At 38.5% G+C, this 27,458-nt stretch overlaps 1 protein-coding gene across 9 annotated transcripts in view; it reads left to right on the forward strand.

The window, feature by feature from the left end:
• The window catches only part of ENTPD1 (ectonucleoside triphosphate diphosphohydrolase 1), a 57,917-nt gene that overhangs the window by 23,653 nt on the left and 6,806 nt on the right, over positions 1-27,458 (forward strand). For 7 of the 9 annotated variants that reach the window (XM_087872768.1, XM_087872769.1, XM_087872771.1 and 4 more), the window contains 7 exons: positions 11,580-11,727; positions 16,569-16,693; positions 17,347-17,464; positions 20,070-20,220; positions 24,207-24,366; positions 24,873-25,109; positions 26,989-27,246. In XM_087872768.1, the coding sequence (XP_087728894.1) occupies positions 11,724-11,727; positions 16,569-16,693; positions 17,347-17,464; positions 20,070-20,220; positions 24,207-24,366; positions 24,873-25,109; positions 26,989-27,246 (1,053 nt within the window). In that variant the 5' untranslated portion in view covers positions 11,580-11,723. Of the gene's footprint in view, positions 1-11,579; positions 11,728-16,191; positions 16,215-16,568; positions 16,694-17,346; positions 17,465-20,069; positions 20,221-24,206; positions 24,367-24,872; positions 25,110-26,988; positions 27,247-27,458 lie in introns of those variants that run through there. The other 2 variants (XM_087872767.1, XM_087872773.1) reach the window with 2 other exon arrangements.

Raw genomic sequence — 27,458 nt, forward strand, 5'->3', positions numbered from 1 at the left:
CGAAAAGATTCTAAGTTAAAATATAGTATTGTATATTGAAATTCCAATACTGTATATTAATAAGAATCAACACATTGTTAAAGGACATTGTACAGAGACAGTCGGAGAAAGTTGCATGAATGGAAGAGAGTGAACTGAGATCACCATCTAGTGCAGACATGCTGATTATTTCCAACCTTTTGTACTCTAGGTTCAACAGCTGCAGCTGATTATAGCAAATCCCATTTTCTCACCAGACATAAATGCAATTACATAAACTTGCTACGTAGGCAGCATCTTAATTTCCCTCATGCCTCTATTAAGTTAAGAGATGCTTGGTCAGACTATGCGTGCCTGATTTAGAAATAACATTTCTATCTTAAAGAAGACCAACAGCACTTTTTTGAAGAAATCAATTTTTAAAAAATATTTTTTACAGGAAAAGGCAACGCATGGCTTATTTTTTTTTTTTTAAAAAAGTAAAAAAAAAATGTTCATGGGCCTTTAAATCATTCATGAAGCCCAGAAAAAAGATAAATTGATTGATCTAGGCAGACCCAGAAATGCCTTTTGCACCAATGTTTAGGTTAATTTGCTTTGACCGAGGGAAGCGACAGTTCTGCTGCTGTTGCTCTTTATTAAAGCTAGCTTGTCAAGAAGGCCAATCTTCATGCTAAATGGATTACAGTACTTACAGCAATTTTAAGCATGCTGTGCCAAGGTATGATGCTCATCCTTTTGCAAACATGTTAAAATAATTGAAATAGAGGGGAAGGATATTCTCCCTTCATAGTGTGCCGTGATCCTGACCTTCCTCTGGGAGTGGCCGTATTTCTCTGTTAAATACATTTTTAATATAATGTGACTTTCAGAAACTCTCTCAAGACTATTGTATTCCCCATTTGCTTTACTTGATCCTAGCTAATATTACTATCTTGGAAGACTATCTCATCTGGCAGGGTTTTTTTGTTTTTTTGTTTGTTTGTTTTCCTCTGTCATAGTGACAAAAGCAACTTCAGGAAAAAGATTTTAAAAAGGGAAAAACTGGTGCGAAATTATGTAAACTTCCCATATGAACAACTTTATGATTTACTGCCAAGGGTTAAAAGTAGATTGACCTAGGAAAAACGGTAGCAGAAAGAGTGTACAATAATGACTCAGTTAATAATTTCAGGAGAAGTTTTTTCCATTGCTGTGGAAAGTGTTATATATTAGGGGTCTCATTCCTGTGATAGTGCTTGGTTTCATTTCCACAGGTACCTTGAGTGCAATGTTGTGGTGAATCTTGGAGTGAGATCCATGTATGGGGAATGAAATTAAAGGGGTGAAGCACTTGCAAGATGGCGGGGGGGGGGCAAGGAGCCATATTCCCCTCCAGTAGTCTCCAACATGAGAGGGTAGAAGACGAAGTAAGGATCATTGTTTGGATTTAGATTGCCTTGTTTCCAAAGCTGCAGTAGACAATGTAGTAAGAAGAAGACAATAGTTATAAAAGTGAAAAAATGTGATGTCTCCCTGTGCACACTCACAATCCAATAAAACAGTGATGTTGGACACTGCCTGCTGTATTTCATTACATGTTCCAAATATTTCTAAAATGGTGAGTGTTTGGGAGTGCCTGGGCTGCTCTGTAAGTTTTACTTCTAACCTACAAGCAAGGCAGGAGGTTTGGAAAAGCTGACATGCAGTCCTGTGTTTCATTGAAAACGAGAACGTGAGCTGGCCATTATTATTTAGCTCTGGAACATTGCTGAAGGCAAGGATTTCACGGATTCTGTTTTGGGGATTGGCTGCCCACATGAATCAGCTTGGAATTTTTACAGAGACTAAGTTGTTACCTTATTGGTCTAGTGTGGTAAGTCCAAAAAAGGGAGTCAGAGCTTTCTACTGTTATAACGAAAGCAGATAATTCTGCTGGGTGGTTCAAAATATCTGATTCTGTCAGGCTATACATGCTGTGGTTCATTGTCAGGCTCACCACAGAACAGTCGAGAATATATTGAAATCTGATTATTTTTGTTTGCATTTTATTTAAACATAGAAACTTCCACAGCATACCGTCCTGAAACAAAATGCTGAGGAAGAACTACCCTTATATACAATTAGAGCACAGCTGATTTATGGCTAGTTTATGATTTTCCAGGGAAGCAAAACAATGAGATAAAATTCGTGAAGATGTGGCAGCCAGGAAAGAATCTAAATATTCTCAATTTAAAAAATAATGGTCTTCAGAAGATAAGCACATTTTAGACCACCCATGAAAGCAATTTAGGATATAGAATGATACACTGGATTGTGCATGGCTTTCTGTCATGTAATATAGTATCTGATTATGTATTTGTTCCATTTCAACACCTGAAAGAACAGTAAGCATATTCAGCTACTGCATTTTATAGTACAATAAACCCTAGGTAAATTTTGGATACAGATTTGAACAGACAAAATTTGCATCCGTTCAGCAGTATAAAATAACAGACTTGTCCACTATTTGAGCAGTCTGGATAGTGATTGCTGCTTCCCTTAAAAGGAATATGTTTCTGGACACACTTTATGTTTCAATTCCAGATGAAAGGAAGGCATCAGAGAGATCAGACAGATGGATTAGTAGCATAACGGGTTGGTGGGCATTGACTCAAGGAAGATTTGAGTTAACCAGCAATACTTATCCCCTCAATAGTCCATTAAATTAAGATTCCATAGTACTTTTGCTACAAGTGGACAAATACTTCTTTACTGTGTTGTTATCATTCACAGTACATATCAATATTCTGCATTATTTATCTCTTCAATGCTTATCTCCTCCCCTAAATCAGTGCTGAAGGCAGTATTAAATAGCTTCTGAAAAATGTTACTAGGAAAACTGCATGACTTGCCCATGTAGTCACCAAGAGGCATAAACATTCACAAATCAGTGAAAATTGTGATATCCAATGCAAGTCTGACCATTTATTCGTTCATATTTGTTAAATGTATCTTAAAATAGATTATTCCAGATACTCCAGCAGTATCCATCCTGTAACTATTCTGGAAATTACTTATAATAAATCCAGATAATTTGCTTCTTCCAGAACTATCTGCAGTTGAGAACTCTTTGTCTTTTTATCCAATGATGGTAAATTAGAGAGTGACCTATAATAACCTATTTCTGAGGGATCCAGAATGGGCTACTAAAGAAGAGGTTTAACAATTGCCTCCTTTAAACAAGGAGTCATTATAGGACAAAATATTTAGGATATTAATGAAAATGCCTCTAACAACTTCCCAGTTACAAGACAAGTTGAGCAAGGATTCAGAGGACAAGTAGTGGAGCATATCTTTTAAAGTAACCAGTATATGTCCTTGGGATTTCCCAACTATAATGAGTCATCAAAGACAAATGAATTTTACACCTACTGTTTCAGACATTTTAGCAGTTAATTAATCCTAGAAAAGCTTTGCAGGGAAACCAAACAATTCATGCACTACTGTAATATTTTCAGACTGTGGAAACGTCCAGAAGTACAGAATTCAACTCCCAAAACAACCTATTCTTCAAAGCATCTGAAGGCAGGACAAGAAGTAACAGATAGAAATTTATGAAGGAGAGAAGCAACCTAGAACTAAGGAGAAATTTCCTGGCCGTTAGAACAATTAATCAGTAGAATGACTTGCCTCCAGAAATTGTGGGTGCTCCAACACTGGAGATTTTTAAGAAGAGATTGGGCAACCATTTGTCTGAAATGGTGTAGGAGTTTTGTGTCTGAGCAGGGGTTTGGGCTAGAAGATCTCCAAGGTCCCTTCCAACTCTATTATTCTGTTATTATGAATCCTGGGAAATATCATTTGGTTCTAATTTTCAAAATCACAATTGTCCAGAGTTCCTTGAAATACAAAACTGTCTATAAATTTCATCAAGTAATTAAGTAATAGTAATTGCTCTATAGCTGAAAATGTTGCTCAAAATTGGTAAGCTTCTGGTCTCTGTTTCAAAATGTCATCAGACCACCTGCTGTACATGCACAACAAATGAAACTTTATATAAGGATTTTTTAAAAACAGAAGGAAAATCTTCCGACTTCATGAATTTGGCAACATGTTCCCAAGATCTGTTTTGCTTTCCACTCTTGAACTGCTATGTTGGGGCATTCTTTGCACAGTTGTATAACAACTTTCATCTGCTGCCCTACAACAGACTCTTGTCCTAATTTTTAATTCCTTCTTTTTTAAAAACAAAACCCAGATCCCTTGTTACTTGGAAACACAAAAAAGATATTCATAATAAGCAGCCTAAACTAACTTCTTATGATGCCATGAAAGTTCAGGGTAGATGGCAAACTTTAGGAGACCACTTCTAAACCTCAGGAGACAAATACAGATATAGGTGAGGGGGCATTCCTGCCAACGTGTAGCCAATCAAAGGAGTTGCATAGATAAAAGTATACTAGGCAAACTGGACTTCAACACTGGACTGTTAGAAGCTGAAAAATGCGGAGCAGCAGAGCACAGTGTTCAAATTCATGGTGGGTGTGAGATGAATAGAAGACTGCTCTCCAGAAATGGTTGGTGGCTGATACAGGTAGTCCTCGACTTACGATCACAATTGAGCCCAAAATTTCTGTTGCTAAGCGAGACAGTTGTTAAGTGAATCATTGCAGTTGATATGTTAATAACCTGGTTGTTAAATGAAATCTGGCTTCCCTATTGACTTTGCCTGTCAGGTCACAAAAAGAGATCACATGAGCTTGGGACACAGCAACGGTCATACATATGAACCTGTTGCCAAACATCTGAATTTTGATCATATGAACATGGGGATGCTGGAAATTTGATCACATGACCATGGGGATGCTGGACTTACAACTGTGAAAAACAGTCATAAGTCCTTTTTTTCCAGTGCCATTGTAAGTTGGAATGGTCACTAAACGAACTGTTGTAAATCGAGGACTACCTGTAGTTGCAATGGACAAACTGGCATGCAGTTATGCCCTTCTTACCATCCAAAACTACCATTTGACTTTGTGGAATAATTTAATCCATTTGAATATAAATTTTACGTTTTAAGCTATTATTTAGCAATCATTAGCAGCAAATAGGTACATGAGATTGTTTCTGTATTATATCTGTGGTTAGGTTTGAAGAGGAAGTTGGTTAGCTAGAGCTAAATGAACCTCTGGTTTGACATTTAGCAATTACATTTAGCAGGTGCAACTTAGTGACTAGAGTGAATTTTAAAATGTTGCCATTTAAAAATTGGTTTGTAACCAATTACATTTATATCTTGTATGTCCTTGTTGCTTAATTATTAGTATGGCCTGTTTCCTGTGTGTCAGGGTGTTGCCCATGGAATGTGGCTCAACATGTCCATGTGTGCTTGACCTGGCTTTGCAAACCTTGTAACAAAGTGTTTAGAGACTGAAGAACTCCTATGTCCACCTCATCTTGAGATGGGAGAAAAAAAAGTTCAAGTTGCAAATCGGATGGAACCGGACTTTTCCTTTTTAACTGATAGCTTGCAATAAATTATTCCAATGGCCCATTTTCTGTGAAGATGGTACTCTTGTTTAGAAAAAAAAATACTTGCAGATTCACATTGGTGAATTGTTTGAAATAGTTATTTTTAACTGATACTTTTGGTTTGAATTTATTTATTTATTTAGCAAATTTCTATTGCTGCCCATCTCACTGAATGTGACTCTGAGTGACATATAACTAACAACAACAATTAAAACAACATTTTTATGTATTATTTTATGTTATTTTATTTATTAAATTTATTTGCCACCATCTCTTTCTGAAGTGACTCTGGATGGTTTACAGCATTAAAAGTGTTATTGTCAGGGTTCCAAGTAACACTCCCAACAGAATTAAAATTCTGAGGTAGGCATCTTCCACAAGGCATACATTTATTAGAGATGTCATATTGACACATCTGGGAAAACCTGAATCTGAAAGCCCAGGTTTTCCCCACCCAAAGTAAAGTCAAAATTCCTTCCCCTCCATCCACATGTGCATCATCACATGATCCAATCATGTCACTGTCCCAACTTTGGCTGACCTCCAGTCATGCCTCCCCAGATACAGGCTGAACATCTTTGACTCCCGAGAGAAAAAATGTTATGATTACACACCCCACATTACCTCCACCTCCCTACTCCCGTTCCCACAGCTTGCCGATCCACCACCGTGGCAGCCCTGAAGACTCCCATCAAAGATGGCTCTAGGGTTCACAGTTATAATCATAAAAGATAAATATTTCTGAAACAATAAAAAAACTTTTATAAAAATATAGTTGCCATTAATGCAACTAAAAATAAATAAAAACATGAAAACCAAGATTGCAGGAGAATGACAGTATGTAAATACAGTACAGCGGTCTCGCAGGTCCCCCATTGGATCTCCAAGTTGTAAGGCTTTCTAGAAGGCTAGCAAGGTTGGGACCAACCTCCTCTCAGGGAGAATGATGTTCCAGAGGGCAAGGGGGAAAAACATTTCTTTATTAGCATCAACATCAGATAGAATTCCTTAGCAGATGGGACTTGCAACATGCTCCTCCTGCTGGACCTGAAGAGATAAGTAGATGCAGTCCTTCAAGCCTAGGAAACATGCCTTATAGGCTGTAAAAGTTAGCACCCAATAACTGTCCATATAACACAGAGTTATATGGTATTAGATTAAACAGAATTATATGGGTCACACCAAACTAGATTTTTCTGTACATGTGATCCTGATGTTTCCTCAATTGTAAGTAGTCGCTGCCATGTAACATGTATTTATAATATGTTTTTCCCAAACTTCCAATGCATTATCAAATAAGGCTTTGGGGAGTTTTGTACCATTTCTTTTGCATCATGTATCTAATAAATTAAGGATTTCCCCATTAATTTGGGAAAAGAGTTGCAAAGAACATTACGTTAATTTGTTTGCATGTAATATAATGCTCAGCAGGGGAGACAACAAAGGAAGTAGGTGAAGGGTCAGAGAAGAAAGTAGTATATGGTTCCCTCATTGTATGAACTTAGACTCAGTCATAGGCTGTGTAAGAGAGGAGCAATTTCTAACTTTTTTCAGGCTGAGAGCAAACCTTTGAGTGATATGGTGGGGCCATATTTTAAAACTGACTGGATCTAAGTGAAAAACTGGGTAGTTAATATAGTTAATGTTATAACTATATATTAAGTATAACCCTATACACTTAATTATTTTCCTGTTCTTTTAGTTATGTGTCAGAATGTTGTCATCATTCTGCTCTGAAGCTGTATTTAAAGCTTGAGAAGCACAAATTGTATACTATTGCTCTGGGGGCAAAGTTAAAAGCTTCTCAGAGAGCTTTTTAAATCAGGGAAATTGAATCAGATAAAACAAGTGGTATCATTCACATATGCTGGATATCAGAAAACAAGAGAAAATGGGTAGGTTTGCTTCAGTTCATAGATGACCTTTGAAGATTGGAAGCTAGAACTCCAGGAGCAAAGAAATGAACAGGATATATTTAGATAAAAGAGCTAAGAAATAAAGGGACAAATAAATAATGGATTTCAACAATAAAGACAAGAATTTGTATTAACCCGTGAACTAACTAAAACCAATTGAAAGATTTTTGGAAGAAGCTTATATATTTTTGCAAAGAAACAACAACCCATTATTATGTCGTTGGTAAAGAGCCAGACACATCTAAGTGTCACAGGATGAGACAAAGATCAGAAATCTCAGATGAAAAAAGATTTTCCTGTCTAGGAGAGAGATTTCCTGGATATAGAATGGAACTTTCTCCAAGAGGGGAAAGAAAAGTTTTTATGTTTTCAAGGGAGACTTGGCACAGAACAGAAGAGAAAGAGATGGAGTGAAAGATCAGACCAAAGCTGTGTACCTATTCTGTGGGATATATAATAATGTTAATGGAGAAGGGAAAACAAAATGGTCCCTCTGTTTTTAGGCTGATTATACGTAAATCCTACATGACTGGTCCATAGTACAATTCCTTCAGTCTCAGAGAGATGAATAATCCACATTGCGCGAGAATAGTAAATTTGCCAGGATTCTCATCAGGCAAGGAGGCAGGTGTTAGGCATAGGAAAACTGTTGCTGCATCATCGGTTTTTGTCAGATCTTAGACTGGGACAGATACAGACGATTCTATTGCTCCTGCTGAATTAGCTAGTTCATTTTTAGGCTAACTGATCCATTTGAATCAAATTTTGATTTTGATATCAGAACAAAGTTTTGATGGCATAAACCATACCCAGTGCAGTTGCAAGAATATCAATAGCTTTTTTTTAAACCTCAAAGTCAGAGTGTAGGTTCACCTCCTGCAATGTTGGAAAAAGGAATTACATAAATGTTGCTACCAGACTTCATGCAAATATCTGTTGTCTAAAACCCCCACTCTTCATTCAATAACTGAAGTACATTCAAAGGCTAGGTAACTTTTATTTTAAAGTGTTTATTTTATTTTATAGCATTTATTGCAGAGAAGGAAGAAGTTGTATGTATATCCTGCAGTCAACGGCAGTTGAGGCCTTTATATATGCTGTTCTCTATAGTTTAAATCCTTAAGGTTTTTTTTCCTCCCGTCTTTCCAAATCAGTGTCTTTCCTCATGGTCATGGGAGGGAAGTGCAACTGAGATATGTTTATATACAGTTCTGTCTCGACTAAGAATTTTGGTTCCTGCCATGCCAGTTTCAGTTCTTTAAAAACCCAGAAATAGAAACCAGGAATTAGCTGGAGAATAAGGGCTTTTTTAATAAGGGCTATAGGTAGTTAGCTTATATATGTTGATATTATAAATAGATTAGTAGTTTAACAGAAAGTCTTAGGGCATATTATTTATTTATTTATTTATTTATTATATTTTTATACCGCCTTTCTCCCGTAGGACTCAAGGCGGTGTACAGTCAAGAAAAATATAGACACACAAACATCATAAAATTGCTAATTAAAATTATTACTTAGGTAATAATAATTAAGTAATTATAATATTACTTTATATTATAAAGAATAAATAGATGGGATGTTTTGTAGGTTGGACACAATCATAAACAAGCAGACCACATTAAGACAGCAGTTAACACCACTTAGTAGTGCTGAATTTAACGGATTTATATTATGTGGGTTAACCACTTTTTTAAAAAAAATAGTATTTATTGAATTTTCCAACATTTAAAACACAAAAACACATATTTACACTTATAACAGCTTTTCCATATTGGTGTCAATATCTTTCATAACAATCATATTTACAAAAATTCTATTTATATACTTCACTATCCTATGTTATATCCTTATTTAAATTATAATATCTACTCACAAATCAATATCATATATTTCTTATAAATCTTACATTCTATATATTATATTTTTTACAACTTATACCTTACGTTTTATGTTTACTCTCAATCCAGGAATACCATCTATTCCAAATTTGGTAGTACTCGGTTTCTTCCCTCTCCTTCATTTCCATAGACAGTCTATCCATTTCTGCACATTCATAAATTTTCCTTATTATCACGTGGTCTGGAGGAGTGTCAGTCTGTTTCCAATTCTGTGCTAAAGCGATTCTACTTGCTGTTAATATATGTAACGTTATGTATTGTAATTTTTTCCCCATTTTCCCATCAAAAATATACTTGATTTTCATAAGTGGATTACTTTTTCATAAAACAGAGAAGACAGAAAGTTTTGAAAGGGCCAGGATCTCTGAAGGCTATTCCAAGGCTGCTAGCATTGTGTTTTGTGTAAGAATGGCTTAAATGATGCATTTGGAAGTCACTATTTGCCTCTCTTCAGAATAGGCACTAACACAGTGGGAGTGTCTCCAGATGGAAGGAATGTGCTTGGTATTGATGTGGTGAATGGGCGCATTGTCAGGCTGAGTTACCCTGGCTCACAAAGAATTCCTGTCTGTAACCCCCCTGATGACATTTTGCCAGAAATAAGCCATCAACTTATTGCCAACACAAATAAAAGCTGGGATTCCTTGGTAAGCACAAAGCTTCTGTGTGCTCATTTCCGGGCTGTGTGAACCCTTCTGAGAAAGGATAGATGGATGGTTCAGCTTCTGGTTATTCCTTCACACAGCTTAAAATGACAGATCTTCCACACTCTTAACATGGAAAATCAACAAGAGACCATTTCTAATAAAGTTTGAATTCTTTATCAATGACATCTGTTCTTCATATATTCAGAAGTTGACATTTATGGCTTTCCATGAGAGCAAAAAAATGAATATTTTATTCATTTTACATTTGACCTTTCAGACATCACTTTTCCTACATGGATCCAATCCCCCAAAAGTAAAAACAAAATGAAAGATTTTATGTAATCCAAAGCAAATTGTCTTGTACTCTGTCAAAAAAAAAAAAAAAAAGGCTTTAGCATCATGGAGAAAAAGAAGTCAATGCATTAATACTCTGTGTTGGGACCATGGGCCAGCAGACCTAAACATTTGCAACTGGGTTTCAACATTATGACAATATCTTAAAACATCAAATGATCTTGAAAGAGATTGTTGTATCCTCTGTATTTTTAATAAATTTTAAAATACTTAACATTTTCTGCAAATGCATGCAACAGAACCTCAAACTTAATAAAAGCAAATAGGCAGTCCCCAAAATTGCTTTTAAAAGCAGGACTGAATACTCTTAAGTGTAACATTTTTCTAGGAGCAATTCCAGAATTTATATTTCCAATATTTATGTGTGATGGTGATTTACATTTTAATTCTAAGGCTATAAGAATCTTTTTACACTTTGAAAGCACTCTTATGCTTGTTGATATGAGTAGTATTCAACTCTTAGTGACCATATTGATTGACACCCCCCCCAGGATGATCCATTCTCAACTTGACTTTCAGATTATCCAGTAGTGCACCTATCCTTGCTGTAATTGCTATAATTGAGTTCATCCATTTTGTTGCTAAATCTTTCTTCCTTTTCTCCTTTCTCATCATTACAGATTTCTCCTGAGAGCTAGAATAGAGCAGAGCAGAACAGATCTTTATTCCGGTGACTGACCAATAACAGTCAATAACATGAACAACACAAAAATATTATGTTGTGTTGTGTGGTTGAACTATTATAACCGTACTCTGATTTCTTCTCAGATCATATTAATCTTTTGCTTTTTACTAAAGATTTTCAGAAAGCCAGTTTGTGTCCAACATACAATATTTAAGTCTGGGCATTTTATGTCTCAAATGAAAATTCTGAGTCAATATTCTTTTTACTCTGCTTCTACAATGTTCAGCTTTTGCTTCCAAAAGTATCATGAAGAAAACACAATTTTCTCCAATTGCCTGCACCATTCTGATCTTTGTAGATATAGACACCCAGCATGTGAATAACTTTTCCAAGACCTTAATGGCAACTTTATCAATCTGTGGTGTATTTCTTGATTGCTGGTTCTTAAAAGGCAGAAACTGTCTTCAATATCTTCATTGTCAGTTCCAAGTCTGGTTGCTGTAACAATTGTCATGAGTTTGATCTTATTTATATTTAACCATAGTCCCATTATATCACTGTGCACTTAGGCTTTCATTATAGGGAATGTAGAATTATCAATATAAACTGTACTAACATGAAATTTACTCCATTGTTGATCTCACTCTTGTCTCTATTATATCAGCTATAACATACTACTGAATGGTGGTGGCCTGATTTTGCACATCCAGCATGTGATAAGCAAATTGATTGTGGGCTTTACGGACATTCCTATTCTTCACATCAGCCAATGTGAAAAGCATCTGCCAATCACAGAACTGCATCAGGAATGGGTGAGTCATCTCTGGGATTCTTCCATTACTCTTCTCCAAGAGGAATATTTTTCTGAGTCAGAAAGGAACTCAGAGAAGAATGGCGATTAGGATTTCTCTTCTTTCTTCTATTAAACAGGCAATAACTGCCAACTTCCACATTCTTTTCAGCTCTTTTTGGCAAAGAGAGGGTTCGTTTCCATCATTTCATTGTTTCAGTAGTTCAGTCTTCCACCAAATTGGTAAGGGCCATTGAATTAAAGTATTTACTGTACAGCAGACTTCCCCAACCTTTTCGGCTTTGTGGACTGGTGGTGGTGGTGAGAATGGTTCCATGCACAGCAGGTAAGTGTGTGCATGCGATTCCATTTAGGCGCCCGCTCACCCACCGCTTGCACAAATGGAGCGTGGGTTCACATGCTCACTTGCGTGAGAGGGGAGGTGCCTGCAAACAAGCACATACCACTTTCGTGGCCCGGTTTTAACAGGCTCAAGGCTCCACAGTGGGCCGCAGGCTGGGAGTTGGAGATCCCTGCTATACAGTAGTGCTTTCTAAGTAGACTAGTAATTCTGATAGGCACTTTGGTGTCCTTCTTTTTAAGGGGATCTCAATAGACTGGTGGCAGACAAGACTTACTGGCAACTGAAGGTGAGGAGGCAGGGCAACAATAGATAAAATTGCCAATGAGCATTGCTCTGATCCCATATGCCCCTGATCAATTGGCTTCATGTTGATATAAATGGGTGGCAAATGATAACAGGTTTTATATAACATTTATTTATTTGTTTGTTTATAACTATCAAAAATTAGTGTTTATTCCTCTTTTCTCTCATGAGGATCTTGTTAAAAAAAAAAAAGCAAATTGTCAATACTAGTTTAAAAGGAAAAACACTTCTTTAATAGCAGACTAGCCCAAAACTTTTCCACTTGTATGTTGGAGGTGAAACCAGGACAACATCATGGTGACATGTAGAAAAAGATGTTGCCGGTTGTAGATTGATAGGGAAATGAGCTTGGAGAAAGAATCCCCATTCCATTATAGAAACAGCAGGTGCAGAACTTACTTACTTACTTACTTACTTTATTTGATTTATATACCGCCCTACTCCCGAAGGACTCAGGGCGGTGAACAGCCAAACAGTAAAAATACATAGATACAAAATTTAAAAACAAAGTAGAATCGAATTAAACAATTTGGCCCAGACAGATTAAAACACCCCAATCATTTAAAAACCGATTAAAATTTGCATAATTAAAAAGAGGGAAAAGATTAGGCCAGGCCCGCCTGGTGGAATAAAAAGGTCTTAAGAGCGCGGCGGAAGGTGCGCAGATCCGGGATCCTCCGTATCTCCGAGGGGAGCTCGTTCCAGATAGTAGGTGCCCCCACAGAGAAGGCCTTCCCTCTAGGGGCCGCCAGTCGACATTGTTTGGCTGACGGCACCCGGAGGAGCCCCTCTCTATGAGAGCGTACTGGCCAGTGGGAGGCTATTGGTGGTAGTAGGCGGTCCCGTAGATAACCAGGTCCTAAGCCATGGAGCGCTCTAAAGGTGGTAACCAAAACCTTGAAGCGCACCCGGAAGACCACCGGGAGCCAGTGCAGCTCGCGCAGGAGAGGTGTTACATGGGAACGCCATGTCACTCCCATTACCACCCGCGCGGCCGCACTCTGTGCCAGTTGGAGCCTCTGGATACTCCTCAAGTGGAGTCCCATGTAGAGAGCGTTACAATAGTCCAGGCGGGAGGTGACGAGGGCATGAGTGACCATGCGTAGGGAGTCCCGATCCAGAAAGGGACGCAACTGGCGAATCAGGCGAACCTGATGAAAAATCCTCCCGGTCACAGCCGTCAAATACTCTTCTAAAGACAGCCGTGAATCCAGGAGGACGCCCAAGTTGCGAGCCCTCTCCGTGGGGGCCAATGATTCGCCCCCAATAGTCAGTGATGGCGCCAACTGACTATATCGGGACGTCAGAAACCACAGCCACTCGGTCTTGGATGGGTTGAGCCTGAGCCTATTCCTTCCCATCCAGATCCTGGCACGGCCTCCAGGCATCGGGACATCACTTCAGGGGCATCGTTGGGGTGAAGAAACATAGAGAAGTTTCAAAGACTCCCCCACCCCTGAAATCTCTGGAATATAAGAAGGAGCAAAGGAAAAACACCTTTACTGAGATATAGCCCATCTCAGTATAGTTCTAATCTTCCTGTAGAGCCTGTTTCCTGAGCTGGTCTACTGTGAAGGGCCGACATCAGCACACATTGTATGATTATTTAGTGCAAGTGGTTAAAGGCCCAGAAAGGCGTTAAATTTTACTAAGGACACTGCTTAGTGGGGAGAAGAAACAAGCAAATATATGTATATTCCCTATATGTGGAAATATACCTTTTTTCCTTCACCATATTGTTTCTGTGTTCATCTTATTGTCTTTCAATTGTCAAGAGTTTTCAATATCCATAAAGTGATTGTGTTTTCTGAACAATACAAATTCTAGGAATTAGTGTATCTCAGCAAAATATTTGTTGAAATCTTATAAATAAATACTTTTCTGTTTTTTCCAAGAACATTTGAAATCTTAGGGATTAACATTATCTTTCAACTGTGTTTTGAATAAAAGTTTAAGAATGAGTACTTAATAAATGATCTAGTCTTAAATAGAATAGATTACAGAAAGAAGAGAATTATGTTGTAATTATAAAATAAGAAATAAATGCATAATAGTATTTATAACTGCTGCAAAGATCAGAAGCTACTTTGTATCTTTTTCTTTCTTTTCTATTTTCTTCTTGTACTTTTAGCTTTCCCTTTGATTTCTTCTTTTCTTTTTCTCACTTTATATTAGTTTGCATTAGCTTTTATCATCTTTTTTAACAATGTTAAAAATTATATAAATAAATAAATAAATATTCTAGGCTTTGTTGCAAGTGTTTATTCCCATTCACATATAAAATAATAAAAAGCAACATTAAAAGATCAATAAATAATATGTATTGTACCAAATTCTACATACATTTCCCCCTTAAACATTAACACACACACACATACGTACACATACACACCATAAATTGGTTGGAGGTTGGGGGACAGAGGAAACAAATATTTTACAGTACCAATAAAATATGAGTCCCAGTGGTACGAAGAAAGGCCTAAATCAGTCACAGCCAGCCCAAATCCTAAAATATTATCTCAGTTGAAGAAGTTAAAAAAATAAGTTTACAATATGCCACGCTGCTTAGGATAAAGAGGCTTGGAAAGATAGCGGTAGAAGGAAAACATGGGCAACTTTATTTCTTGAACTTTATTAATTAATTGATTTTAAAAGCAAACAACAGAAACATTTCATATTCTTTTTTCTTTTTTTTAAATTTTGATTTATATGCCACCCTTCTCCGGAGACTCAGGGCGGCTTACAATGCGCTAAGCAATAGCCTTCATTCTTTTGTATATTTATACAAAGTCAGCTTATTGCCCCCACAACTGGGTCCTCAATTTACCTACCTTAGAAAGGATGGAAGGCTGAATCAACCTTGAGCCTTGGCGAGATTCGAACCTGCAGTAATTGCAGGCAGCTGGTCTTAATAACCAGCTTAATAACAGGGTGCCTTAGACCACTGTACTACCAAGGCTCTTTATATTCTTAAAACAATTAGTTAATTACAATTAGATAAAAAGAGTTAGATAAAACAAACTTCAGGAAATTATTTACTCTAGTAAAATATGTGTTAATACCCTATAAATCAAAGTGGATTTTCTTCTCTGCTGATGAGTTTCAATGGAGGTAGATAGAAGATTTAAAATCCCCCATCTAAGCGAAGGAGGCCAAACCATAATCCTTATCCCATTGGATTGCTAAATTCATTAACCATGATTAAATAGTATTTCATTCCTCATCTTAAAAGGTCCATTAAGTGGCTATTGTCATTACAGTATATTTCTATATTAACTTTGGAACATTAATGTTCTTTGATCTCTATCCTAACACTTGGGAGTCTGAATTCTGTTTTCTTATCTCTCTCCCTTTACTAGAATTTCTAACATAAATGCAGTTGTTATATTCTATTGTACAAGATCTTGAACTTTGATATTTTGAGCTTTAGTGATGTCAGAGAAGTTGGCATCAAAGTGGGAAAGGGAAATAATTTTCCCCACCTTTAAGCTAGAACTGCTACAAAGATTCAAATATGCATGGAGTATATTAACATGAAATTAACCTGGGAATAGTAAACTGGAAACTTCATGAAAGTAACAAATGTCTAAATATGGCTCAAAAACATTGTATTTATGGAATAAACATCAATTGCTAAACGACATTTTGACAAAATTCCAACCATTTCAAACTGCTGGCAACAGTATAGTGAAGTCTAAGCCAGGAAAAAGGCCAGAAATAATTTGTTTTGGAATTTTAGATCTCCAGCTGCATTGATCCCGGAATAGATATGCAGAAACCCAAAATAAAGCAGAGGCAGAGGGGATTGTGCAGCTGGGCTGTGATCTTGCCTCTATTAAGTGGTGAGTGACAGTAAATGCCTGTAGTGCTAGACTTCAGAAAGAATGGAATTGCTTTTGACTGTTTTTCAACCTTGGCAACTTTCAGATGTGTGGACTTCAACTCCCAGAATTACTCAGCATGATGACTTGAGGAATCCTGAGAGTCAAAGTCCACATACCTGAACATTGTAAGTTTGAGAAATGCTGTTTTAGACCCTCTCATACTTTGTATAGCACAGCCCAATTAGACTTGAGTCTAAATTGAAAGTTAATAATAAAAAATATCTATGGAAAAGGTGTTCCTGTGTGGGACATGTTGCAACATTCTGAATTGTATTGCTTCTAATCCTGTTTTTTCTTCTGTTGTAATTGCAGGTATCATGCTGAGAAAATATTGTCACCTGAAATACATTGTTATTGGATTATTGTTGGTGGTGGCTCTTATTACTCTAATCACTGTGGCTATCACACAGAATTTATCTTCCACCAGGAACCGTAAAGTAAGTTACAGAAAACTTCCCTGCTGAACTGCTGTACTTCTAATCCCATTAGACACAAATGAGGAGCCCACGTGAAGACTAAAGTCAGATGTGCGTTAATGCATTCACTATTGCATGCTTCTTTTTGTTGGAGGCTCCAGGCAACAATAATATCTCCCTTTCTCTTCCAAAAGAATCCCGGAAGGATTGTCCACAACACAAAGAATGCTCTCATTTTAAAGTCCAGTATATCTTATCCCCTGCTCACAAGTAACAGTTTTAGGCTGTAGCCTTCCTTAATTGTACCACTTTACATTCCATTTTGTTCTGGCAATTTCCAGTTTCCCTTTTATTCTAACAATTTCCAAAGCAACCTTATGGTGTATAAAATCTGCTAGTAAGTACAATTTAATGGTGGAACTAGTTACCAAGTTGGGTGGTGAACTTTTCTACACTGAAGGTCTTCTCACCAAGGCTTATAATCATTTGTCAGGAAAATTTGTCCAGAGTATGGGGTTGGGTTCAATAATATAAATGTCCCCCTGAAAATGTGATTCTGTTTGTAAGAAAAATCCTCTCTGTGACACTGTTCGCAAAGGTACATTTTATCTTCATCTCCCAGTACAGTACCCTGAAATTTAAAAAGCAAATTTGTGAGTTTTTCTCTCCTGCAGTATGGGATTGTGTTGGATGCTGGTTCTTCCCACACGAATGTGTATGTATATGAATGGCCAGCTGAGAAAGAGAATAATACAGGAATGGTGCATCAGATTCACGTATGTGAAGTAGAAGGTAAGAAATGGGAAAATTGGCGTTTTGTAATAAATTAACCATCTCCATGCAATATTGTGAATGAGGAAAACAGATGCTGCCGAGGAACAATCAGACAAGAGAGACAGGAGCCCCCAAGGGTTTAACAGAGAAAGAAATTTAGGAAGGATTCACCCTAATTGACTATGTAGTTAAAAATGGTGGCAGGAAATTTGTACTTTCAGAATTGCAAGATTCTATTAATGTAGCCTTAAAATAAAGTGGAATTTGTTTGTCTAGTCATGTTTCCTGTCTGGTTTACTTGGGAGGGAATGTGTTTATGAAGAGGGAGGTGGTGCAATGGACTACACTGAAGGGCAGGGAGGAGGGAGCAGATTCCAGGAAGTGGGGGGAAAGACAAGAACTAGCACAGCCCAGACCTGAATCAACAATGGATAAAACATATCAGGGTTTAATATATAAAACCTGCTCAAGATTTTTTTAGTCCTTTAACACAATTTAAGAGTTAAAATTACTGAAGTTAAGCAATTTAATGGGAGTAGTGTATACGTGAGATAAGAGAAGGGAAGGAAAAAGCACTTGCTCTTGTAGCCCTGAACAATCTTTCACTCCTGAAAAACACATAAAAATCATAATTTTTGTTCCTTGGAGTGAATCCTAAACTGTGTCAAAGGATGCAATTTATATTCTTACACAGATTTATGGATCCATCAAATTCTTATTATGGTCATAGACCAACTTAAGGGTGGAATGCAACAATAATTTTTTAAAACCTAAAAAATAAAACAAAAATTACACAAAATAAAAAATGCATTTTAAAAAGCTAATGTATGTTTGCTTGTGTATACACAAGTTTTAAAAAATTTATAGGGAGGTGTCAAAACATTAGATAAATACAAAAAACATAAAAGTTAATATATGGCTAATTCAATCTATCATAATGCAAAACACTCAACTAATGTAAATCTCAATAAGGTTAATTTGAGGCACAGCTCATAATCTGATAAATTTTAAGAGCTACTGTGCAACTCAGCAACACTGTAACTTACTGCTATTTTCAATTAACTTGAGTCTGTGCATGTACTGTAGATACTGAGCATTCTTAGTTTGAGCTGATCATAGTTATCCTGTCTAGGAATTACCATCTTGATTTAGTGGGAGGGCTTGATATCTTTAGTACCCTTGATAATAATACCAGCTTGGGTAAGACTTAGTAATAGGGTCAGTAACAACAGAGTAACAACACAAAAGGGAAGTAACAACACAAAAGTAACAACACAAAAGGGAAGTTAAAAGTACGTAAAAGTATTCCATAAATAGAAGTGAGGGAAATGGGGCTTTGCAAGCATGAGGGAAACCAATCCACGTAGGAGGAGAAACTCCAATATATAAAAGATGGCACTGAAAAACCATTTCTACTTACTGGAGTAAGGAATAAGATTGGTGAGGCCAGAACTGTTCCCAGACTCAAACTGTTTATAGCAACGTGGATCAGGTATCAAAGGCGGGGTGTAAAAGTGCAATGAAAAGGCCAAAAATTTAAACCTTTGAGTAAAGTTCTGTATCAGGGCTATGATTTCTGCGTACTCCAGTGGAATAATAGTATGCATTTATATGACTTCACTCGTATCTGTGCTAAAGAGACTAACATTTCTGAGTCATGTCTGTGAGCCTTTTGCCAAGTGGGCCAAGGCCTAAATAAGGATTAGGTGGAGGGAGTTAGGATTTACAGCCAGACTGCCTGTGAACCTTGATAGTTGCCAAGATAATTTGAAGATGTAAGTGAAATGTCTGGACCTGTTTAGGTGCCCGATGATGAGTTATGAGATTGGAATGTGTTCCTATACTTACTAAAGAGCCATAGGTAAGAGCACCAAACTCTTCACAAGTAGATCTGAAAATGATCATGTTACCAGTCCAAAATCACAAGGAAGTCTCAGAGGGCATGGGGGGAGGGAGGGAGTGCAGTCAAGAAGGACAGATGACAAAAGCAACATTGCACTGCCACAAGGCAAGTTCCTTCCTTTTGCGCTTGTATGATAATGCTGCACACACACACACATGAAAGGGGTAAAGTTCATATTGCAATGCTGGTTTTCAAAACTTTTGACTGTACTCCCTCCCTTCCCCTCCCCCCCCATGTATATGTCTCAGCTAGACACAACTATTGAAAGAGGAGTTTCTTATTGTATTGTACACATTCACCTGAAGCACAGAATGTTAAAAACATTATGTTAAAAACATTAACCAGGAAATACCTGATGTGGTCAGAAAGGAATGGATGCTGGATGTTTTAGGAATAAGTGGATTGAAATGGACCATTTTAAATCAAAGTATATGATATACCACTCAAGACCACATGTAGAAGAGGACTCCAATAAAGGACATCACACAGTATGGGCCTGGCTGAGCAATTTACAAGATTGTCTCTATTAAAAATAATGGATACCAGATTAATGTTAATAATGTTCATACAAAGATATGCACTAACTACAGACGCAACTATGGAAGAGGTTGGCTAATTCAGCTTTTATTTTGAAAAAAAATGGATTAATTAGAGAAAAAGATATTTCACAGACTATCTGAAATCAAAACAGTTGAAAATACTATGCTTTTCTTCTTTCAGGTCCAGGAATCTCATCATATGCTAATGCTGTGGAAAATGCCAGTGTCCCCCTAAAACACTGTATGGATTCAGCAAAGGAGATTGTGCCACACGGAAAACATCAGGAGACGCCTGTTTACCTAGGGGCAACAGCTGGCATGCGACTGCTGAGGTACTCTAGGAAAAGCAGCCTGCACTTTTTTTTTTATGTTTCATAGAAATGAGCTCAGAGAAAATAGGCTTTTAAATGTTTATTTGAATTGTACACGATAGGAATTTTTTATCAGTTTCCCATGAGATGCTTGCATTTCGCTAACCCACTATTTGTGTATTTAGTTACGTGTGAATGTATTTCAGTGTCCAATTATATAAATAAAAGGCAGTTCAGTTTAGGATATATTTCTGGATCTAGCACAACAATGTTGCATGCATTCCTGTTTCCCATATTCTTTCAGTTTCATCGGTTTTGTGGGATAGCTCACGAAAGCCAGTGAGGGTCGGAACAGAAGATATTTCTTATATTTAAACTGTGATATCTACAATTCTACCATAAGCCACTGCTAAATAAGGGTGTGCCATTGTTTGAGGCACCTGTTCCATGACCACCTGCCTTCTTTCTATGCCAGTGTTGCCAGAGTCAATAAAGGCCTTGGAGACAACCTTTTGGGGTGACTCCTACCTATAGCTCATATTCAGAAAACAGAGAATGGGCGTTGGTTCTTACCTGAGATGCCCTTTCTCAATATGGAGGAAACAGCAGTCAGGAATTGGTTAACTCTGTCTGTTAACTGATTGGACTGAGTCTGCAAAACTGTTAAGCCACGCCTCTTCCTGTTGCTTGCCAGCTTTTTGAAGAAGGAGTCGACGCAGACTGACATGTTGAACTGTGAAGACAAAAGAACAAATCCCTACCCTCCCATACCCCAGGGCCGGACGAAAGACACTGGGAGGGGCTGACTGCTGTTTCCTCCATATTGAGAAAGGGCGTCTCAGGTAAGAACCAACGCCCATTCTCCAGCAGGGAGGAAATAGCAGTCAGAAATGGGACATACCAAAGCTGCATGTCCTATTGGGAGGGTGAAGTCTGGGCCCCTGGGCCTTGATCTGAATGGACCCTCTGGAGAACCCGTCTGCCAAAGGCAGCCTCAGCCGAAGCATAAGTATTTAGTTTGTAATGACGGACAAAAAGAGAAGAAGAAAACCAAGTGGCAGCTCTGCAAACCTCTTCCAGTGAAGCCTGGGTAGCCCAGGCCGCTGAAGTCACAGCGCTCCGAGTAGAATGGCCGGTGATGCGTCAAGGTACAGGGAGGGCCTGAGCCTCATATGCCTTAGAGATACATGCCCTGATCCATCTACCCAAAGTAGAGGAGGAAACCCTGCTACCAAGGGTAGCAGGCTGAAAAGAAACAAAAAGGGACTCTGTCCTCCGAAGAGAAGCAGTCCATTTGATATCGATTTGGAGATCCCTCTGCACGTCCAATGTATGCCAAATATGTTCCAAACGATGAGAAGGCTCAGGACAAAAATTGGGCAGAACTAGCTCCTGAGGCCTATGGAACCACATTTGACCTTGGGAAGGAATGTGGGATCGAGGCGTAAAAGCACTCTGTCCACGTGGAAAACGCAGAGGTCTTCCCTGCTGGACAGAGCGGCCAGTTCAGAGATGCGTCTAGCAGAGGTGATAGCCACCAAGAAAGCTACCTTATAGGAGAAAAACCTCAGACTAACTTCCCAAAGGGGTTAAAAGGGACCCTGAGTAAGGGCGTTTAAGACCTTGTTTAAGTCCCACGTTGGAAAGCGGTGAACCATGGGAGGCTGGAGATTAGATGCCCCCCTGAGGAACTGTCGCACTAGTAGATGCTGCGACAGAGAGTCCCTGAATTCACAAGTCAGAATGGAAGAAAGGGCTGCTACTTGTCCCCGAAGAGTATTAGGAACCAACCCTGCATCTAAACCCTTTTGTAAAAAGTCCAAGATTTGAACCACCAAGATCTCCGTGGGAACAAGACCACCTTTCTTGCACCAGTTACAAAACGCTCTCCATGTAGCATTGTAGATACGGTTGGTGGAATCCCTGCGGGAAGCCTGAATCATAGCAATGATCCAGGCTTTTGCCTGCCACTGGTGGAGCCACAGGAGGCGACGAGCCATAATAGAAGACCCAATGGCTTTAGCCGCAAACCGAGAAGCAGTTAGCGTCCCGTCAGTGGAAAAGATCCTAGCTCCTGATGCCTATGAGCTCTAGAAAAATCAGAAGCCACAGTAGCAGAAATTTGTTGTAAACCTGCTTCAATGCCCTGACGTATGGCAGAAGAAATCAAAGTGGACAAATTGGCGGAATTTGAGGATCAGATGGCTGATCAGGCCTCAAGCCAGCAGAAGTGGACATGAAAGTTGTCTCAGCAGATGGAACCCTGTGTTGCATCTGATGTTCCCCATGGGTAACAGATGGCTCTAAGGCAGGCATTGCACCAAAAAGCAATTCATTGTTGCCAGGAGTGGCAGGAGCCTGCGCTGTGTCCCCATCTGGAGACCAAGCAGATGATGGAACCTCCTCTGGAATAGTAGGTAGTTCCATAATCTCCTTAGAAGATGTCTGGGGCCTAGGAATCTCCTTGCTCTGAGGGCACTTTCTCTTCTTTCCAGCCACCTGTTGGACCTTCTGTGTTGCCAGATCAACATCCATGTGTTTTTCCTTAGCTCCTCTTTTAGAAGCTTTAGAAGACTTAGTAGGTTGGGCATAAGGCTTCTTAGCTTTAGAGTGAGCCTTGCCCCACCTAGATTAAATGGAGCCTGAAGGTCCTTCCCGGGATCACTGTCCTGGTCAGTGATGGCTGACCTTGACCTGGATCGGGAATGCCCCTAGGCCGAAGAAGCCATCGTGGAACTCCTGTAATGAGAACATAGGTCTGATGAGACATGGTGGAAAAAACCACCAAGTTTATTAAGACCTGAGCGCAAGCTCTCACAAAGGCAACTAATGCCAGCCAATTAGGGTAGAAAAGCACGGTTGGGTAATCAACTCCCAACTGCTTCCCCTATATCCAGTCAGCGGAGGACTACTGATCTCCGGACCTTGTGTCTCGGTGCTAAGCACATGAATGCCTACCCAATCAAAGAATAAGGGACCCGTGAATTCTCTGCCAGGATTGGTCTTACCTGGACTGAAATAGCAGCCGAAGATCCTTGCCGCTGCTTTCAAACCCCAAAGGGGCTCTGAAAATGCCTGCTTTGACTCCGAAATGGTCGCAAAGCCTCAAAGTGGCTCCCAAAATGGCCACTGAGCCTCTATGTAGCTCCCAAAATGGCCACCGTGCCACCACAAGGCTCCAAAATGGCCACTGAGGCTTCACAAGGCTCCAAATTAGCCGCCGATCCTCTTCGCCGCTCTTACAAACTCTAAGGTCAGTGCTACAGAGCCCGGCTCGTGGGCACTGCCTTGAGCAGCTTCCCCTGGTGCCGATCCTGTGCACTCTCCAGGCAAGCGCTATGAAGCCAGACTCGTGGGCGTTGCCTTCGTTTTGCAGCAGGGCCGAAGCCTTGAGTCCCCTGCGGGTTAGCATTTCGAGGCAAAAGCGTGTGAGCGCCACCCAGAGGTCTATTTGCTGCTTCAAGACCTCTTGCCACCTCAGCAGCCTTCAGTGGGCTTGGGCTGAATCGCCCTTCACTCTGGAACCAAAACCAAGTTTTCCTGATATATATATAAAAAATGAATGAATGAATGAATGAAAAACCTTTTTCTGTAAGAAAAAGCAGCAAGAAATGGACAGCTCGAGGAAACACGTCTGCCCAGCTAGACAGAGTCTAAAAAGCTGGCAAGCAACAGGAAGAAGCGTGGTTTAACAGTTTTGCAGACTCAGTCCAACCAGTTAACAGACAGAGTTAACCCATTCCTGACTGCTGTTTCCTGCCTGGTGGAGAATTGCTTGTAAATTCTTTTCCATGTTACATTATTTTAAGAATACCATACAAAAGTAATCAGGAAAAGGCTGAACATTTTAATGGAACAATAGACTAGATGAGTCTTTCTGCTTCTCCCACCTTCTAAAAATTCATTTTGGGTAATAGGTATTTTATTCTCTCACCATTTTCAAGAAGAAAAAATATGAGAACCGTTCCTAAGGATCCTATATAATTCCCCCTTCTTTTTACATGCAGTTTGAAAAATAAGGATGCTGCTAAGAGGGTTCTCTCTGCAGTGGAGGAAACATTGCGTATATATCCCTTCAAATTCCAGGGTGCCAGGATTCTCAGTGGTGAAGAAGAAGGTGCTTATGGCTGGATCACCCTTAATTACTTACTGGGCAAATTTACAGAGGTAATATGACATGTCAGAAAAGCAAGTGATGACCAGGAATTCTCACTTGATTTGGTTTTCTAAGTCCTTTCGTTCTTAAATTCTATTCACAGCTGTAGGAGACTATCAAACATTAAAATGGAATATAATCTAATAAATCCCACAGGATTATGATAGGGTTGGAAGGGGATACTGACCCCAATCCCATACAATAGCGTGATTGTTAGAAGGCTTTCCACTTCAGCTTCAACTGATATAGCAAATGGGTGCCTAGAATTTAGTAATTTGTTCCATTGTTTATACCCTTACAAAGTTTTCATAACAATCCATTGGAATTTGCCGTCCTAAAACATAAGGACTTTATTCTAATTTCTTCATTCTGGGAAAATAGAGAAAAGATCATGACCATGTGGCTGACTGTGTGATATTGCTTTCATTTTTGTGTTGAGGTCTTATATCCTGTTGTAGTCCCTCAGGTCTGGCTGTTATATCTCTCAGTCTAACTCTCCAATTTGTTCTTCTTGCAGTCTATCTGGCCAAAAGTATTTGCCCATGCTTTCTTCAACAGTAGGACAACAGGAGCACTGGATCTTGGAGGAGCATCTACACAGATTACCTTTGTACCTGATCCAGATAAGATTGAATTACCAACAGATATAATAAATTTCCATCTCTATGGCAAGGAATACATGGTATATACACATAGCTTCTTATGTTATGGGAAGGACCAAGCTCTTCGACTCAAGCTGTTACAAGATGTTCTTGTAAGTAATGAGTATCAATCCTTTTCTTAGATGGTGCTTGATGAAACTGATACAGCCTGCTTATCCAATAGTTTGCTTCCTTTAATACAGATAGTCCTCGACTTAAAAACTACATTTGGGACCAGAATTTCCTATGCGATGTGGTTGTTAAAAGAATTGCACCCTACTTTACAACCTTTTTGCTCTGGTTGTTAAACAAATCACTGCAGTTGTTAAGCAAGTTTTGCTTACCCCATTGACTTTGCTTGTCAGAAGCTGGCTGGGAAGGTTGCAAATGGTGATCACATGTCCCCAGGACACTGCAACCATCATAAATATGTATCCATTGCCAAATTCCTGAATTTTGATCAGGTAACTGAGTGTAAGTCACTTTTTTCAGTGCCACTGTAACTTGGAACTGTCTCTAAATGAATGGTCAAGGACTGCATGTAATGCAATTATGTTGTAATTCCTGAGCCTTTATACAATGAGATTTTGACTGTTCTGGAAATTTCAATTTTATCCTCAGAAAATAAGACTTCTAAGGATAAATGGGAAACTTTGGCCAGTGAGCCAGCACTAGCCCATCAGATCAGAGAATCTAACTCACAAAAACCTCAGAATTCTGACCTTGCCAGTTGTACTCCCTCCCATAAGAGGTATCAACAGGATAGGATCCAATGAAAGCACATCGTTGTGATACAAACTTGATACTTGTAGGATGTCACAATGTATTACAAATGGGGTAGAGCTTGTGTCACAATACAATTCTGCTTTTATAATTTGCCCCCTCTTGAGCCTCTCTGCAGATATCTTACCTTCTAACTAGTTGAAGCTAGCAAGATATGGCTGTACTTTAATAACTTTACTCTTTTCTCCTGTCAAACTGTGAAATAGAATATACCAGTGCATATTGTGTTACATACAATAACTGGGATTGTAAAAGCAAAGCATGCCTCAGCTGTGTCAGACAATATTCCTGCAGAACACTAGTTGTTTTGTGAATTGGAAAAAAAACTGGATAGCAACTTCTGCTGCTAATTATTCTCATATCTTTTTATTTGCACCATAATCACATTATACCACTAAAGCAGCTTTTCCTTGTCTGATGGCATCTAGCTATATTGATCTACAATATTCATCATCTCAGTCAGTAGTTGGATATGGAGAGTATGGGAATACACCCTACAGAATCAAGATTCAGAGGACTCAGCCAAAATTAATTGAACACAATTTATGTCCCTTTTTAGTTTTATTACTTGGCTCAGCTCAACAGTAATTTAAAGTAAAATTAAAGTAAAAGGCATAGAAGAACTTTGACTTTGAGATGCTTATTCTTAAATTAAGAGTTTATGCCTTCATCTCAGGCTAATATTGTATTGAATCTTGAGGATCATTTTCTTCATTTTTAATGTAATCCACTCAGAGTTGCCTAAAATGTGAGTTGGGTAGTAAATTTGATAAATAAGTAAATACATAAACAAAGAAACATTTGTAGGAACACTGCATGTGAGAATATATACACAGTGGATTGTAATAATTTTTCTTCCTAAAGTATTTATTTCATTTCATCATTGTATGTTTGTTAATTTTTTTTAAAAAAAATGGAATACATATATAAAATATGTAAGGATTCAAGGGTATAAAAGTAGATTCAAGGCAGGCATTTATTTTCTGACCTAGGCCTCACTGTGCACCAGGTCAGGACTGTGATTGGAGTTATGCATAATATTGCTTTGGTTTCTTTGCATAATAAATTATGCATAATACATATTTTGGCTTAATAAGATTTTTTTTCAATCCAGTCATTGTGGATTGTAAGCCATGGTTTATGATGTAATGTGATAAGTGAATGTACTGGAACTCATGTGATTGCTGATGAATTTTTAAACTTTTTTAGTCTTCAACAACTGACAGACTCCAGGATCCATGTTTCCACCAAGGATATGTGAGGACACTTAATGTTTTTGATCTGACCACAAATCCCTGCACAGCACGTAACATCACTGCACCGTATTCTCAGATCCAAATCCAAGGCGATGGGAATTATGAAAAATGCTTAGAAAGCATCCAGAAAATTTTTAATGCTGAAGACTGTCTTTACTCCAGCTGCTCATTCAATCGCATTTTCGTGCCTGAGGTGTCTGGAGAATTTGGGGTGAGTCTTTTTAACACATTGACAGCTTGGCAATGAACTAAAAGATTTCTGTAATGCTATTTCTTGTTTTAAAATTATTAATCCTATTATCTTCAGCAATAGTCTTCAGCCAGGTTTGAACTACAAAAATAGAAGCACTGACAAATCGATCTAATCAAATTACTGACGTAAATGGCATCTGTAACAAACTAAGGATATAAAAATGACCACAG

Source organism: Pantherophis guttatus, chromosome 6, assembly GCF_059756535.1.
Source record: "Pantherophis guttatus breed Tessera chromosome 6, ASM5975653v1, whole genome shotgun sequence".
Lineage (NCBI taxonomy): Eukaryota > Metazoa > Chordata > Lepidosauria > Squamata > Colubridae > Pantherophis > Pantherophis guttatus.